At 42.6% G+C, this 17,060-nt stretch overlaps 1 protein-coding gene across 3 annotated transcripts in view; it reads left to right on the forward strand.

Annotated features, from left to right (window-relative positions):
* Positions 1 to 9,029: 9,029 nt before the first annotated feature.
* mag (myelin associated glycoprotein) overlaps positions 9,030 to 17,060 on the forward strand; it is a 36,137-nt gene continuing 28,106 nt past the window's right edge. For all 3 annotated transcript variants that reach the window (XM_063199743.1, XM_063199744.1, XM_063199745.1), the window contains exons 1-3: positions 9,030 to 9,213; positions 14,219 to 14,282; positions 16,494 to 16,862. In XM_063199743.1, coding sequence (XP_063055813.1) covers positions 14,240 to 14,282; positions 16,494 to 16,862 — 412 coding nt within the window. In that variant the 5' untranslated portion in view covers positions 9,030 to 9,213; positions 14,219 to 14,239. The remainder of the gene's footprint in view (positions 9,214 to 14,218; positions 14,283 to 16,493; positions 16,863 to 17,060) is intronic.

Genomic DNA, 17,060 nt, shown 5'->3' on the forward strand with positions numbered 1-17,060 from the left:
CACCCATTTCTGAACTAACCAAGAAAAACAGTGGCCCATTCTGCTGGAATTCCCTGGCCGAGAAAGCTTTCAGTAACCTTAAACAGCGCTTCTCCTCTGCACCCATACTGGTACTGCCAGACCCCACTCAACCCTTTGTAGTTGAAGTTGATGCTTCAGACCTTGGAGTTGGAGCTGTCCTTTCCCAGCGCTGCTCAGCGAAACTGCATCCCTGTGCCTTTTTCTCGCATCGCCTTAGCCCCACTGAGTCCAGGTATGATGTAGGGGACCGCGAGCTCCTAGCAGTTAAGATGGCTCTTGAAGAGTGGAGACACTGGCTGGAGGGGGCACAGCATCCATTTCTGGTGTGGACTGACCACAGGAACTTGGAATACCTACAACAAGCAAAACGTCTAAACCCTCGCCAGGCACGCTGGGCCATGTTCTTTAGCCGTTTTGACTTCACCCTCTCATACAGACCAGGCTCTAAGAATGGAAAACCGGATGCCCTGTCACGACAGTTTACGGCCAACAACCAAGAAGAGGAGGTAAAGTCAATCATACCGAGATCCAGAATTGTGGCCCCTGTCCGTTGGGGCATTGAATCCACAGTGAAGCTGGCACAACGACAGGAACCTGATCCCGGAACTGGTCCAGTCGGACGTCTATTCGTTCCTCAACGAGTGCGTTCTCAAGTTTTGCAGTGGGGACACTCTACCCATCTCACTGCGCACCCTGGAATCGAAAGAACACTGGAGTTCCTGGAGAGGAGATTCTGGTGGCCCGAGATGAAGGAAGATACCAGCTCCTTTGTGTTGGCCTGCCGTGTATGCACCCGCAGCAAAAATCCTCGTCAGCGTCCCCAAGGACTGCTGCATCCTCTTCCCATCCCTAAACGGCCCTGGTCACACCTGTCTGCTGACTTCATCACCGGCCTGCCAGAATCTGAAGGTAATACTGTTATTCTTGTTGTAGTAGACAGGTTTTCTAAGGCCTGTCGATTCATTCCATTAAGTAAATTACCTTCTGCCTTTGAGACCGCCAAGCTAATGTTTGAACATGTGTTCCGAGTGTTTGGTCTGCCGCAGGATATCGTGACCGACCGGGGGCCCCAGTTCTCCTCTCGGGTGTGGCGGGCGTTCCTCAAACTGCTTGGGGCCACTGCCAGTCTCTCCTCCGGCTACCACCCCCAGTCCAACGGGCAGACGGAGCGGGCCAATCAGCAGCTGGAGGCGACCCTGAGAAGTCTGGCGATGGACAATCCGTCCACATGGTGCTCCCAACTGCCGTGGGCGGAGTACGCCCACAACACCCTCCAGTCCTCTGCAACCCGGATCTCTCCGTTCCAGTGCCAGTTCGGCTTCCAGCCTCCTCTGTTCCCGGAACAGGAGGAGGAGGTGGGGGTGCCGTCGGTGACCCACTTCATGAGGCGCTGCAGGAGGACATGGAGGAAGGCTCGCCGGACGCTTCTGCGGACATCTGCGGCCATGCGGGCCCAGGCCAACCGACGACGCAGACCTGCCCTGCACTTCAGGCCGGGCCAGAGGGTCTGGCTGTCGTCCAGGGATCTCCCCCTGCAGGTGGAGTCTCGCAAGCTAGCCCCTCGGTATGTTGGTCCTTTCAAGGTTGTCCGCAGAGTCAATCCTGTTGCTTACAGACTCCAGTTGCCCCGTTCCCTGAGGATTAACCCAACCTTTCATGTGTCGCTGTTGCGACCTGTGCTCTCATCGCCCCATGCCCCTGCCCCCAAAGACCCCCCTCCCCCTCGGCTCCTCAATGGTGAACAGGTCTTCACCATCCGGCGGTTGGTGGACTCCCGCCGGGTGCGTGGTGGGCTTCAGTACCTGGTTGATTGGGAGGGTTATGGCCCGGAGGAACGTTCTTGGGTCAAGTCCGTGGACATTTTTGACAAAGACTTTATCCGGGAGTACCACCGCCGGCATCCTGATCGTCCTGGGAACGTCAGGAGCCGTTCCTAAGGGAGGGGGTACTGTTGTGTTTTCGGGATATTGTTGTGATTTTGGGACAATTGTGACATCTAGTGGCCATTGTGGACTTGTTATTCTTCTTTGGTGGGCGTGTGATCATGTTTGTTTTTGTTTTCATTGATCCATTTTGCCATGTGCTATGTCTCCGCCCCTTGTTTTTGATTCGCTGCCTCTGCCACCTGAAGCCCATCTCTGCCTGCCTGATTGCAAGTTTGTTTGGTATTACTAGCTACCTGTTCCTTTGTTCTTCACTGAGTCTTTGCAGTGCTGCTTCGGTGAGTGACTGTGCAATCCTTGTTTAAAACTTTCTCATTTTGCTCTGTGGAATTTTTGCTCTGGACTATTTTTGATTTGAAGAACTTTTGCTTGAGGAGAATTACTTTAATGAGACACTATACTGAAGATATCTTTTGTTTTGGGATTATTGGAATTTTGGATTACCTGGACTTTGTGAACTTGCCATTTTGGATTTTGGAACTTTATTTTTATTTTTATTTTTTGCCCTTCATTATTGGACTTTTTCGTTGTGGAGCTTAACCTTTGAAAATCGTGGATTATGAATCTTCTGTGCTTTTGAACTTCATTAAAATTCCTGAACCTTTCGTTACATCTGCATCTGAGTCCAGTTCTTAGATTAGTTGGGTATCAAACCCGGATTTTTCTTCACCGTTGTAACACCTTTTACCTGATAAAATTAAACCCTTTATCCCGACAGTCCAATGTTCCGACCGAACGCTGCTTTAGTTTAGATTACCGTCATCTCGGATATGCGCAGTGGTCATGCAGCTGTCTGTGACAGATTAGGTTTAGGGAAAGTAGGTTAGGCTTAGGAATGGTTTTGGGTAGGGCTCAATTCACCTCTGGCCAAGGCCCGCCCTAAAATGCTTTTTGACCAATCACAGCGCAGCAAACGGACGAGGTTGGACAAAAGTCGACAGTTTGACCAGGTTTGACAGTGCTCCATTGAACTCAATGCAAAAATCGCATTTTTGAAGAGGGTTTTAGCAAGATATTACGGTCATATTATTATTAAAATATGATTCGAAATTGTGCCTGGGGTATTTGTGACAAAGGTGCAAGTTTCCTAGTGATGTAACAGGAGGTATTCACTTTCCAATGATCGTTTTCCCTAAAACCGGTCTAAGCAGCAGGATAGTCTGGCTTGAAGGGTCTCGGCATCCTCACACTGACTCGACTAGAAAGCACACGGATCAGCAAACAATTTTTTTGTGCTCCAATCATGCCACCATCTCACTCGTGTAACTTTTCAGTTAGGTTGTAAGCAAAACAGGAACTTGTTTCAGGGTTGGTTTTCTGTCCTAATTAATGAAGAAACATCGCTTATTATTACGTTCTTATTACAACGAGTGAACCACTGCTGCGATTTGCAGTCACTGCATAAATCACGTAGATATCACAGCATAAAATGTTTATCTGTCCGACCTAGCAACTGTAACTGAAGGGGGTGGGGCTTAGCCAAAGGCGAATTGTAAAACTTGGAAACATTGCATTAATGACAGGTTAGGTTTAGGGGTGGTTTTGGTAAGGGCACAGCTTGACCACGCACCATCTATGTCAGGGGTGTCAAACTCATTTTGGTCCGGGGGCCGCATACAACCCATGTGGACCTCAAGCGGGCCGCATTAGTAACATCATCGCAAAAAAAAAAACGTTAAGCAGAGGATTAGTGTTCAGTACTATCACGTTTTAAGTGTGTTGAATATGTAGAAAGCAATGCAATACTGATAATCCTATGCAAAATTTCCTTGACTTCATTCATTCATTGCCAACCGTCAATTAATTAAATATGGGACAGTTAATTTTGACACGGGGTCTGGGGGTTTTCCCCCCCAAAATGTTGTATTTCTTATATTTAATTTCCTGCATTTTCAAACATTCTAACATCCCGTTTCCAGTTTGAGCTTAATAGAAACCAATACAAATCCAATTATATTTATTATTTAATTACAACCAATACCAATACAATACGAATAAGAAGTATTAACATTTTATCTCTATATATGAGGTCTATAATATATGAGCTTTATCAAATGCCTGTTACAGGAAGTGTGATGCGCACTTTACTACATATGTAACCATTGGGTTAATGTCATGCAGGTCTCGATTTTGCCCCGAGGGCCGTAATTGCCCATTTCGGTTATTTCATTTAAAAAAAAAAAAAAAGTAAAAAATTTTTTTTTTTTTTTTTTTAAATATCCGGGCCGGATGCGGCCCGCGGGCCGTATGTTTGACACCCCTGATCTATGTGCTCGTCGCAGCCCATGCAGCTGAACTCTTTGGCACCGAGAAAAACAGGAGCAGGACATATGACCTAGGGAATTATGATGACTGACCCCAAACAGCCATTGGTCGGAACATTGAACTGTCGGAGCAAAGGGTTTAATTTAATTATTTCGAGTTAATGGGATCTGGAAGCAAGGACATCCAACTCGGTGGCGGCTTCCATTTGAGCGGGTAATAAATGCGGTGTAGATAATTGAAGGCAACTGTCATTGCACTTACGAATCCGTCGAATGATGGCTGAGTGGAGAATGAGAATCAGGTGGGTAGGTAGGCGTGCCTGTCTTAACGTGCAGAAAATAGACGAATGACACACGTGCAGGGAATAGAGTGCAGGTGTTAATTTAGACCTGTCAAATTTCATTACGCTTCACCCGAACTTTTGTTTTTAACAAAACGTGCATTACGAGAGACTCCACTCATCCGGGTGGTACTACACTCTAGGGGCGCCAACGGAGGCGATGACTCCATTCAGAATGAATGGGCTGCTCTCTCTCGACAGCGCCCCACAGGTGAACTGCAGGCTTGGATAAAATAGGGAGTGGGAAGGCTGTATGTAAAACAATCTGTGAACACACACACAAACAGACAGTCCACACCCTAAAGAGAGAAGACCTGCCGTCCTGAAGAGTGTAAGTTGATAGAATAGAGAAAGTGCACTTGTTATGCTATTTCGTGAGGAAAGAGGCTGTTCCAGAAGCATAGGAGATGTTTGTTGTTAGAATACATTAAACATACTGACTGGACTGAGGACCTCATCAGGAATGCCAGTGGTGCACTGTTAGTGACAATCCATTTTCTTATTTTGCAAAAAAAAACACCTAGTTTTTGTGCATGATCGATTCTGCTCCAACGATGTGCACACAGTCAAATTACGTCATATCTGTTTACAAACAGTAAAGAGATCTATAACTGAAGTCAATACTCTTGGGGTGAAATTCCCCTTGTGGCGTAGTCATGCAAATAGTATCAAAATAGTTAATTATTATTTTGGGTAATTACCTAGCATAGAATATCCACTCTACTACAAAATGAAATACAATGACTGAATTAGTAAGTAACAAACAAACAATGCATCAGATACTCTCGGCACAATGCCTGCAGTCTGACTACCTGCCTAGTTTCTCCACCGGATGTAAGCACTCATCGGCAGACTCAAATGTTTCCATGGTTGCATTTTCGCTGCTAGCCTGTGGTTGAGGTCTTACATATCATCCGCCCAAGCCACGCGAGCCTTGAGCGCGTCTACCCTCTTAACGGCCTACCGAGGCGTGTTGGGGGCCGAAATGGACACCGCCTTAGCGGAGGAAAGACCCATCGAAACACTATGGGCTGACATGAGAACAGCGCCTGACCTCATTCTGCGGCGTTCACGCTGTACAGCACAAGCAACTGGCCAAGCCATGGCGTTGGCTGTGGTTGGACTGGTAGTCATCTGGCAACCCTGCCCCCAAGCACTGTCACGTAAGGGATAACGGCCGACGAGGTGACAGGTTATACGAAATTAATGGCGAGGCGGCGGCTCCGAAGTTTGGCGACGCGCGCAGCGCGGAGACAAAGTTGCCTCCGCCAAGCCATTAATTTCTATAACCGGTCGACCTCGAAGGCCGTTATCCCGCTTATCTGCCGTTATGGTGGGGTACTTTTTAATCTATTATCGTCTGTAAAGTTGTAGGAACCATGTTCTATCAAGATAGAATGTTGCTGTGCGGGCGTCCAACTTGACGCGCCTAGAATCTTCGTTTGGTAGCCGGCCGACGCTGTGATCATTTAATTTTCCCTTGGCCATATACCACGGCGGGATGGAAGTTTAAAAACAAAAACTTGCGAAGCATTTCTATGCTGAATCGACACATGTCGCATTACGTGTCTATTTCCCCCTGCTGATCATCACAGGCTACCTGTCAACTTCGTGCGTAAAAGAGAGAGAGATAGAGAAAGAGAGAGAGAGATTCCCCACGCTAGGGTCATTTTTAATAACTCTCCCCTTTCCCCTTTCACACGTGTTCCTTCCCCACAAGAGGAGAGTAGCCTAATTTTTAAAAAAGGACGTTTTCAGATCAATATGGGAGTGGAGCAGATGACGAGGTGACTCGTTTCGATACAATTGATGGCGAGGCAGGTGCTTAGAATTTCGGTACAGGGTATTTTTGCCATGTATTGCTGGGCCTATCTGTAAATTTGTAACCTGAATTATGCCAACTGCAGAAAAATTTAGTGCGCACGTAATCAGGCGCGCCTCTGTCAGATGCATGTAGTAGAACTTTTACGGCGACCGACTTGACAACCAAATGCGATAGAACTGACGACTGGCTCTTGGCTTGACAACCAAATGCGATAGAATTAACGACTGACTCTTGACTTGATAAACAAATGCGATAGAACTAACGACTGGCTTTTGGCCATAGCAACCTACAGTTTAGAATTAGTAACCTAACTTAGTCGCACGTTTGACGCCTTACAGGTTATAGGGAATTAGTTGCAACCCCATCAGCCAATCAGAAAAGAGGATTCAGTTGCGTAGGCAGATAACAGTTGATAGCCCTGTTCTGAAGGGGCCCAGGTTTTGTCCCTTTCCATCACTGATGGCAGAGTATGCGCATCTTACATCAGATGTCACTGTGAAGACAGGAGACTATGAAGAATAGAACAACATGTGTGTGTGTGTGTGTCCAGTCCAGTCCAGTAGATGTGGCAGATTACCTAGCCTGTTTCAGCTCCACGGTGACGTCATAGATGTGAGAATCTTGAAGAGGGGCACGAGATGTAGAGATGGCATTATTGAAGTATTCAAAAAATGCACTTTTGCAGCTGGTGTGTTGTCGGGTTGTAATCAAATGTTTATTTTGTAAAATACCATGACCGTTGTATGGCACGCCTTCAAATATGGGTTTTCTGCTAGATGGGAATTGCTGCTGTCATGGTTAAGATGAGTAAGAGAGGAGTCAAACAAATGTCTTCAGTAAAAGGACAAGACTAAGCATTTATGTGGCGTCGTCGTATATCAAGCTGGCCAATCGGGCACTAGGCTAAACGAGCCTCGCAAACGGTGATGGAAGGAGGGAGTATGCCACCAGGCCTGAGGGGGGAAAGAAAGAGACATTGTTCCACTTTAAATGACAATTAGCTGTGTACATCAACTTCTCTGTGTTGCCCAGTGTCAGGCTCCACTTGCTCTGTTTTGTTCTTCAGGGAAAGCTTTGGTGACAATGGCTCCTCTGTCTGGAAGACAGTGGGCAGTCCTGTGTGTGTGTCTGTGTGCGTGTGTGCATGCCTGCATACATGCAGTTGAGCTCAGAGTGTCTCTTAGCATTTGCACCCACCAACAGTTACATTTAAATGACATTCTTTCGCAGCTATTTTGATGCATATTTTCCACATAATTTCAGATTACTAACAAAGGAGATTTAAGAAAATATTAGGGGGGGAGGGATCTTACCATCTCTGTCATGCCACACATTCTTGGAGTGAATACATAATACCATTGAGGACTTACAAAATGACCACTATACTTTTCAAACCTTCAGATATTCATATATGTACAGTACGTCATTTTTATGCTTTCATTCTCAAAATGTCTGTTGCCCCTTCACAAACAAACTTGTCCTTTTCAATAACATTTAACACCACCATGAACTTCAAGTAGCCTTATTGACTTTAAAATGTTACACTGGTGTGTGTATTTACAAATCGTGGCCCAATCTGTATGTATGCACGCATCCCCTTGAACTTCTTCACCTAATCTGGTAATCGGAGATACACACACAGTTCAGATCAAAGATTCTAGAATAGAATAGGGAGCACACATGGATGGTAAACTCAAAAAAGCTACAGGTTTTGTCATTTCTTGGTTCTGATAAGTTTGAAAAAAAAAGGATAATAATAATAATAATACATTTTATTTTTGAGCACCTTTTAAAATACCCAAGGACACTTTGCAATCAAAACAAATACATAACAGTAGGGAAAGTGCAACAAAAATGTGTTACAAAAATTAAATAGAAATAAAAGTACAATAAAAAAAATACCAATTGGGCTTTTGAAAAGCTGCATTATCTCTAAATAGACTGTTTGAGATAGATGAGTACCGTGCACCTTTCTCTAATGGACATACAGTACGACAGCTAGACAAGATTTATGTTTAAGATGTAAAGTCCATATACTTTCAGGCCTAAATCGATAAGAAACTCCACCCATTGCACTCAAGTGTAAGCAACTGGTGTGCCCTTTGTTATTTGGATTCCAATTCCTCAAAGTAAAATTTTCTTCTAAAACATATGTGTATGAATACAATTTAATATTTGAAATCACTGATATCTTGATTCCTGTTATTCCTTGAACTGTCCTTAGAACTATGAAACTTTTCTATAGGCCTACTTATTATTAAGATTTCTGGTTTGACAATACCCTGTACACCAGATATTTCAGGTGCTTTGGCATCTCATCCAGAACCCAAAGAGAATGAAAACGGTATAAAAGTTTAGGCTTTTCAGCCCTCAGTTTGGGTCGACTAATTTCTGAATCCACATATGTTCACACCTGGATCCATATTTTTTTCTTCATTTGTTTTAAAGGAACCAGTTCTCTGACAATCCCCACCATTTGGTGTCTGGACACAGTGAGAGTCTTTGTTGCAGCAAAAGCGCACGGACGATGCAGATCATGAATTTATCAATGGCAGCAGCAGGACTTGAACAATGGCCGGGCTCTGTAGATGACGGGTTGGGTGGAGTGGTGCGAGGCGAGGCAAGGCGAGTGCAGAGGACCGAGATGGGTGAAGGGCTACTGCTGCTAGCTGTTTGACCCTCTTTGGACACTGTACAGAGAGAGAGCGTGTGTCAAGGATTTGCCTTGACAACATATGAGGGTAGAATCGTCTATGGTATTTAGAAACACAAAGCTGAGAAACGTCTATGGTGATTTGTTTATACAGTGCAGCACCCTGGTAAGTCCAAACATGTTTATGTATTTTTTTGGATGGGCTCTTTAAGTAGTACATTCATATATAACACTGTATTGAATACACGTATGCATTGTATTGTATTTTAAATTTGAAACTGAGTGAGATGTAAAGCACATTATACTTTTGGCATAATTTGTGTTTTGTATGATGCGTAATAATATTGATTATGTGCTATACAAATACTATTGTTACTGCTATATAAATCTCTTATGGATTATGTTATTTAAATGTATTATTATTATACTTTATTACAAAATAATGTATTATTTTGCATTATTCAGTCAGATAGTCTGGGTGGTGGTGGTGGTGGGGGGGTGGGGGGTCGTTCTGTTAAAGATTGGTTCAGTACAAGTCGGCACAACATACTGATATGAATGGACTGATATACTGTATTAACCAATGTATAAGACAATATTTTTTTCATTGTTACATCCTGACAGAAGGGAATTGGGTCATGAAACAGCGCACTAACTACTGATGGTCAATATCTGTGGAGCTCCAATAATCAGAAATTTAAAAAGATCCGCTGTCTCACCTGATTAGTCATATTAGTCATATTAGTCTGTTTCATGCTAGAAAAAAAAACCCTAAACATAAAAACATAGTAACTTAAAATTCTTAATTCTTAGTCAAATTTTCACTTTTTTAATATTTAAAATGCATTGTATTTGGTCGTTTATTTACTTATCACTGGTCAACATTGGGTGAAGACGCAGGTAGTTGGCCCGCTGCCTGTTGACTTGGGATACACAGCTTTGGCTTTGGTTCATGGGGCTTACCATCTGTTCAGTAAGCCACTCTCCAAAAATGCATGTCTCTCTTTCTTAACGGCATATTTTAGAGCTATGTGTTAAAGGAACACAGGATTGTTCAGCTGGTTAATACTGAAATGTTCTCAAGAAGTAATTTGTAAATTGTAAAACAATTGCTGAGGTGATTTCCCACTTTAAAGAACATACATTCACTTTTCATTCCGACCTTTGTGTGCATATGTGTGCGCACGTGCGTTGTTGCGCGTGTGTGTGTGTGCGTGCGTACATGCGGGGGAGGGTAGTCACGCACAGTCGCGTGCGTGCATGCGTGCCTGTGCATGTGTGTATTTGGTGAATTAGTTCAGTTGGATACACAATGACTGTGGTCCATATGGTATTTTCTGTGGATGTGTGTTCCTTGCCTGTGTACATGTTGAGAGTGTGAGTATGAGTGTGTCACACAAACGGCAATACATGCTGTTCAGAAATATGCTTTTGCATTTCACAAAGGACTCTTTATTCAGCACAAACAATTCCCTCCATTCTTCTCATTTGGCAAGCGAGCGCAAGTATACATACATTTGACGTATGATTTTTGTTAGGAAACGGCTACCATACCTCATTGTACACATAAGCGATGGTGCCAAAACCACAGTTTCCACAATTCTAATTTCTGAAATGTCTTTCATCTTTACTCTATTTTGAGCATATTTGTTTACATTCCTTACTCACCTACGTACCGTACACCGGCATATTTTTACAGTGTTAAGAACAGTGTGTTTGGGGAGACCGATGTAGTCTACTGTAAATACAGTATGTACTATGCATAACATTTTACATGTAGGATGGGGGTCATTAAGGATGGATTACTGAATAGGCCTAACTGGGCCTAGGCCCAGGGGCCCAGGAGCCAAGAGGGCCCTGAAGCCCATGCCTCCACATTACAAAAAAACCCCCACTTCATTGTTCATCTGTATTTATATTCTTATACTGTGTTGAAATTGCAATTGCATTTTGAATCTCATCATTTCATGGAGGGGGGGCCTTTCTTGTTGTCTGGCCCAAGGTCCCATGGAATCATAATCCGTCCCTGAGTGTCATCCTGTAATGTTCTTTACTGGTGGTGATTGCAGTCAGACAGCCAAGGCAAGCCATGGCTAGCAATACTTTTTGTCTCACTAGCCACTTTGGCAGGTAACTTACAGGTATTCTTGGGAATGACATGTCTCAGTTACCCATATCCTATTTTGCCTTGTGTTTGCCTTTTCCCCTTGTTTTATTTTTGAGTTCAAGAAAGATCATTCGGATTCTATTTGTCTGATATAGCTGGTTTTATTTAACACACTATGTTCATAACACCGCTCGTATTGTTTTATCACTTCCATTTTCTGAACTTAGCTGTATTATGAAATATCCAGAAAATATTGTCAGCAAAACTGTTGTTAGTAGACAGGCTGAATGGCTAGCGACTCTGGAAAACCTCTCGCCACTGTGGCAGATGAACAAAATGTTAATGTCAAGCCCTTGGTGTCATCCTACAATGCTCTCATGGTGGGTGCAGTGAGACAGCCCTGCCAATGTCTCCTCACGATCAGACTTACACCCACCCACCCACACACACACCCTGCTGTATCTGCACAATCACTGACTCTTGTGCTGCTGAATCTCAACAAGATGGAAGGCGAAAAGAAAATGGACAGATGGACACCGCCTTTCAAAATGCAATTTAAAATACATTTAACATCACTGTTACTAAGCTAGCTCTGTGCACACAGGGTACATGGTGATGGAGGGAGTTACACAGTATAGTTTCATGGCTACTAATGCTGAAATGCATTGAAATATAAATAAAAAAGTATGAGCAGTTCTGAAATCAATATTACAATCAATATTCGCTTGACGATACCCCAAGGCACAAAAGAGCTTGTAGTTTGCTTACAGGTTCACTATGTCGACACCAGATGCGAAAGCAGATGTACAGTGTTGATCATAAGGTTAACATCCCCTGGTAGAATGTTTAGTTTTGTAGCCATTTTTCAGAGAACATGAATGATAAGCAGTGTTGGGAGTAATGCATTACAAATGTAATTACTATAATGCATTCCTTTTTGCTGTAACTCAGTAATGTAAGGCATTACAGGGCAAAATCTGTAATATCTACCTGAATTACAATGCTAAGTAACATAAGTTACAATGCATTGTACCGTGACCTAGATTTTAATGTTGTTCACTGTGGTGGGTCAGAAAGAAGCATTCCTGAACCTGGTGGTTTTTAGTTACCCTGGGCGAAGGCCGACTGTTGACTCCGTCAAACAGTCTGGCGAAAGCTAAGAGGAATCTGTCTCCGTGGAGGGTGGGAGATGGTTGGATCTAACTCTGCCATTTAAACTCATTGGAGTTCCGAATTCAAATGAAGACCCATATTGTGCTTTATTAGCATGACTGTTACAATATAATGTCACAAAAGCATACAAATAACAAGTGTGAATAGTGTTACCTTAACCAAACAGTAACGGACTTCGCGGTTGAGCTCTGCATCACCACTCTCAACTGTTTGCTAATTGGCCAAACAGTGAGCGAACCGAGCTAGGAGGGTTTCGCCAGACTAGGTGCGGATCCAAAATCTTTGGGTGGAGTACATAGGGTGGTGTCGCCAGGCTAGTTTTTAGTCTGCATGCTGTCAAAACACCTCTTGGACAGGAGGTGAAAAAGTCATGACTCATGAGCTTGATTTTCAATGTAAGCCGCCAGATCCATATATAGGCCCACAGTTATTTTGGCGAAAGTAATTAAAGTAATGCAAAAGTGGTGTAATGCCTGACATTTTAAATTTTGCAATTATGTGATGTAAGGCATTATTTTGAAAAGATAGTAACATGTAATCAGTAATGTCTTACGGTTTTTAAGTAACTTGCCCAACACTGCTGATAACACAAAACCTGTTCTATTAAACAGCTTCAGGTGAAACGCAGTATGAAAGAAAATAAAAAAGTTTTAAGTCGTGTAGTAAGGAGGCACTTGAGGAAAGATGGGCTACTGTAGATGGAAGGTTGCCAAGAAAGTCATTTTTACACAAAATACCACAATCTTGCTTACAATACACCAAATATTTATAGAGACAGGCCTCACAATATCTAGGACAAAGTCATTTGGGAAAATCAGTCCAACAAAGAACTTTTATCAGCTACTATTAATACTCCATTTGGAGAACAGTCAAAAAATAGTCTAATGTTACACCATTCCTTTCTGTGTAATATGGTGGATCACTGTTATGTTATGGGTATGCATGAGCTACTGGACTGTTGGTCCATATTCATTGAAAGATTAATGCATGGAAAATACTGGACAAATACTTTGTCAAAAATACTGGAGGAAACTTTGCACTCATCTGCCTTAACGCTGCACATGGGACAATGCTTGGACATGTCAACATGGCCACAATCCAAAACAGAAGGCCTTGTTGATCTGCCATTAGCTTCAGAAATAAAAAGTGATGGTTCTGGAATGGTCATCTCATCTCACTCTCCTGACCTCGCTGTCAGTGAGTCACCATGGGATACCTCCATGTGCAATTCAGGCAAGAGCAAGACTACCACAGGCCTTAGCCACTACTACCACAAAACATTTTAATCTGTCAATGATGCCAAATGGGACGGTACAAAAACTAGAGTCATTTGGGTAGTTTGTGTTGTGATTACTTACTTGTGTTGTGTTATTTTGAAAGAGTAAACACAGTAATATTGTGTTTTCACATCACATCACATTCTTCATCATCACATCGCATTACACTTAGCTGACACTTTTATCCAAAGCTACTTATATTACAGATATTGAAGTACAGGGTATTGGTTACAGTCCCTGGAGCAGTGTGGGGTTAGATGCCTTGCCAAAGGGCTCTTCAGCCATGGAGTGAGATATGGAGTGGAAGGGTGGGATTCCAACTTGACCCTCTGACTGCATCAAATGGGAAAAAAGTGGTATGGGTGTGTAGAGTGATGTGTTTTATTCCAGAAATAAGGCCCCACATACAAAAAAAACGTTTTTTTCCCTTTAACCACTAGGCCACGGCTGCCCACAAGTGTTTTGTGGTACCCAACCAAATAAAATACAATGGATAATGGTTTAAATGTGTACCACTAACAAAAAAGTGGGGAAAATTCTTCTAGATCTTAAAATCACTTAACCTGTACTACCATCTTTAAATACAGTAAATGCCTTTTGCTTTTCACCTCCAGATAACTGTGGCATAGAGGACCATGAAGTGTGGCCTGCTCCTGCTCATTTTTATAGCAATCAAAGGTAAGGGTGTTTTATTTCCTGCTATGTGCTATTTTCAGATTAAGTTCCAATTCTCTGGACCGGAAAGTACCATAGACATTAGCTCAGCTCAAGGCGATACAATTAGGCGAGTACATTTAGGATTTAACCCCAAAAAAATTGATACAAAAGGTTTTTTTATGGATTCTATTACTATTGGACCTGCTAAATGACATATTAAAAATCTAGTAAAATCTGACTTTGGGAAATGAGTTTTTTTCAACATGGCTGCCATAGGCTTATTATAAGGGTCCAGACACTAAGGAGAGACACTCCAGGTGAATAGGCCAAAAAATTTAGCTTGCCGATATCACCATGAAACTTAATCCGGTGATTACTCACATATTTGTGAGAAAAAAATGTATTGCAAGTTTTCTGAAATGTTATGTTTTAATATGGTAATTGGACTATATCTAATTAAATATGCATTACATTTCAAAATGCAAAACCTCAAAATCTGAAAAAGCCAAGCTCAAAATTACTCTTTTATTTTGTTTCTAGTAAGCCAGAAGATATCTTCAGAAGAGATTATGGACATCTCTTTTTGTTTTGTAGTAAATCTAAAAATCTTTGTGCAGACACACCAGCTAGCATTTTTTTTCAAAACATGATTATTTAACATCTCTCTTAGATAAACAATTGAGTTTTATGTGTCTCAAGTTCTTCCAGACATTCTTTGAGTCTGGTGGAATCATTCTTAGCATGTATCAAGGGCAAGGTCAGCTGTCCTCAAATCATAGCCTCTCCACAGAGGTGTCCTAAGGCCTGGTGCTGGGACTCATATTTGCCATGTACACCACATCACTGGGCCATGTTATCTGTTCTCACAGCTTCTCATACTACTGTTACACCGATGAAGCACAGTTACTTTGTGCCAGATGACTCCACGGTCACACACATTTCCGCTTGCCTCTCTGAACTATCCACAAGTATGAAGGAATGCAACCTTCAGTTGAGCCTTGCCCAAATGCACTGTTGGTGATCCCAGCCAAAGATTTAGGTTGCCATGATATCGAGCTCAATATGGATTCTGCTACTGTTGCCTCAAATAAGGCCACAAGAAATCTATGTGTCATTGTTGATGACCATCTATCATTCTCTGACCACATAGCATCAGTTTCCCAGTCATGTCCTCTTTTTCATGCCCTAATTAAATACAAGGCCCTGACCCTTGCCTATGAAACTACAACAGGCCCTACTCTGGCTTACCCGAAAGCTATGCTAAAGCCCTATGTCCTTTCAGGACATTGTCTGTCTCCAGTACCAACCGTTTCACCTTGCCCTCTACTTACACATGTTGTGGCTCCTATCTATTCAGTTCAGCTGCTGAAAGACCCAAAATACCTAGTGACACCATGATTCATCACTGATGATGTGCCCTGACAAACAGTACATGGATATTGTCATAGCAGTAGTGTCTTTATCCACCCAAACAGCACTCCAAACAAACAGATCCTGAAAACATGTTAGTTCATGCCAATGTAATTATCATGTAGTAACCTTTATTTTTAAAAACTTTGATCTTGAAAATGACACCTTTCCTGAAGTCAGATTTTCCTAGATTTTTAGTATGTTATTAAGGACACTTAGAGGTAACAAAATCAGTTGAAAAACCTTTTGTATCAATTTTTTGGGGGTTAGGTCTTTTTTTTGCATAGATGTACTCGCCTAAATTGGCAGCATACAATTTCCAAACTTGTAACAGTTAAAATGAGGAAGGGGATGATATGAACACATGCATGTTCTCAATCCTTTTTAAGGAAGTATACTTCATGGATGACAAGTACATGAAAGGGTGGAATGGAGAGTCATTCCTGTTATATTGTTTTTAACTAAGTCCCTGTCCACATTGCAGGATTCATACGTAAACCATAATAATATACGTTTATGCCTTCCATCCCCACTGATACAGAGAATTCAAATGCCTGGCTGGCTGGTGGGTGGGGGGTGGTCTGTCAGTGATGGGAGAGTGGGTTGAGTGTTAAGCATCCTGATTGCTTGTTGTATGAAGCAATTTGTGATGTATTTAGGTTGTAGATAAATGGATTATAGTGGTTTAATGATGACATGGAAAAGACAATGTACAGTATATTTTAGACAAGTTAGACATCACTGTACAGTAATCAATCTACTGTTCTATGTGGTTTTGTTTGCAATCAAACTCTCTCTTGTTGCTTCCTTCTTTTTTTGAAGCTGTTAGGACACAATGGAATGTGTGGATGCCGCGAGACATCTCCGCCATGACCAACTCCTGCGTGGTCATCCCCTGTTCTTTCATGTACCCTTCGGGAATCAGACCTTATCGAGGAGTCCATGGAATATGGTATTTCGGACAACCCTACCCCCAGCTCTTCCCCCCAGTAGTGTTCAAATCTCGGACAGATATTGTACACGAGAGTTACAAAGGCCGCACTAAACTGCTGGGGGACCTGCACCAAAAGAACTGCACACTCAAGATCAGCAACATCGGCCCGGAACATTCTGGCAAATACTACTTTCGTGCGGACCTTGGCGGTGCCAACATATACACCTACCCTGACTTTTCAGAACTCAAGGTCTTGGGTAAGTCACTTAAAACACATATATAATGTTTCATTATTGTTTAAAATAAATGTTCTGTTGGTATGAATGTTAATATGATTAATCCACCCTGTGGTGTTGTTAAGTATTGTTTTTGTTGTTTTTTTGTTGTTTTTTTGCTTCCAGTGGGCTTTTCAGGGTTGTCAGATGTGACTGATGATTTCCACCTCAATAGATGCA

The sequence above is a fragment of the Engraulis encrasicolus genome, chromosome 5 (assembly GCF_034702125.1).
Source record: "Engraulis encrasicolus isolate BLACKSEA-1 chromosome 5, IST_EnEncr_1.0, whole genome shotgun sequence".
Classification (NCBI taxonomy): Eukaryota; Metazoa; Chordata; class Actinopteri; order Clupeiformes; family Engraulidae; genus Engraulis; species Engraulis encrasicolus.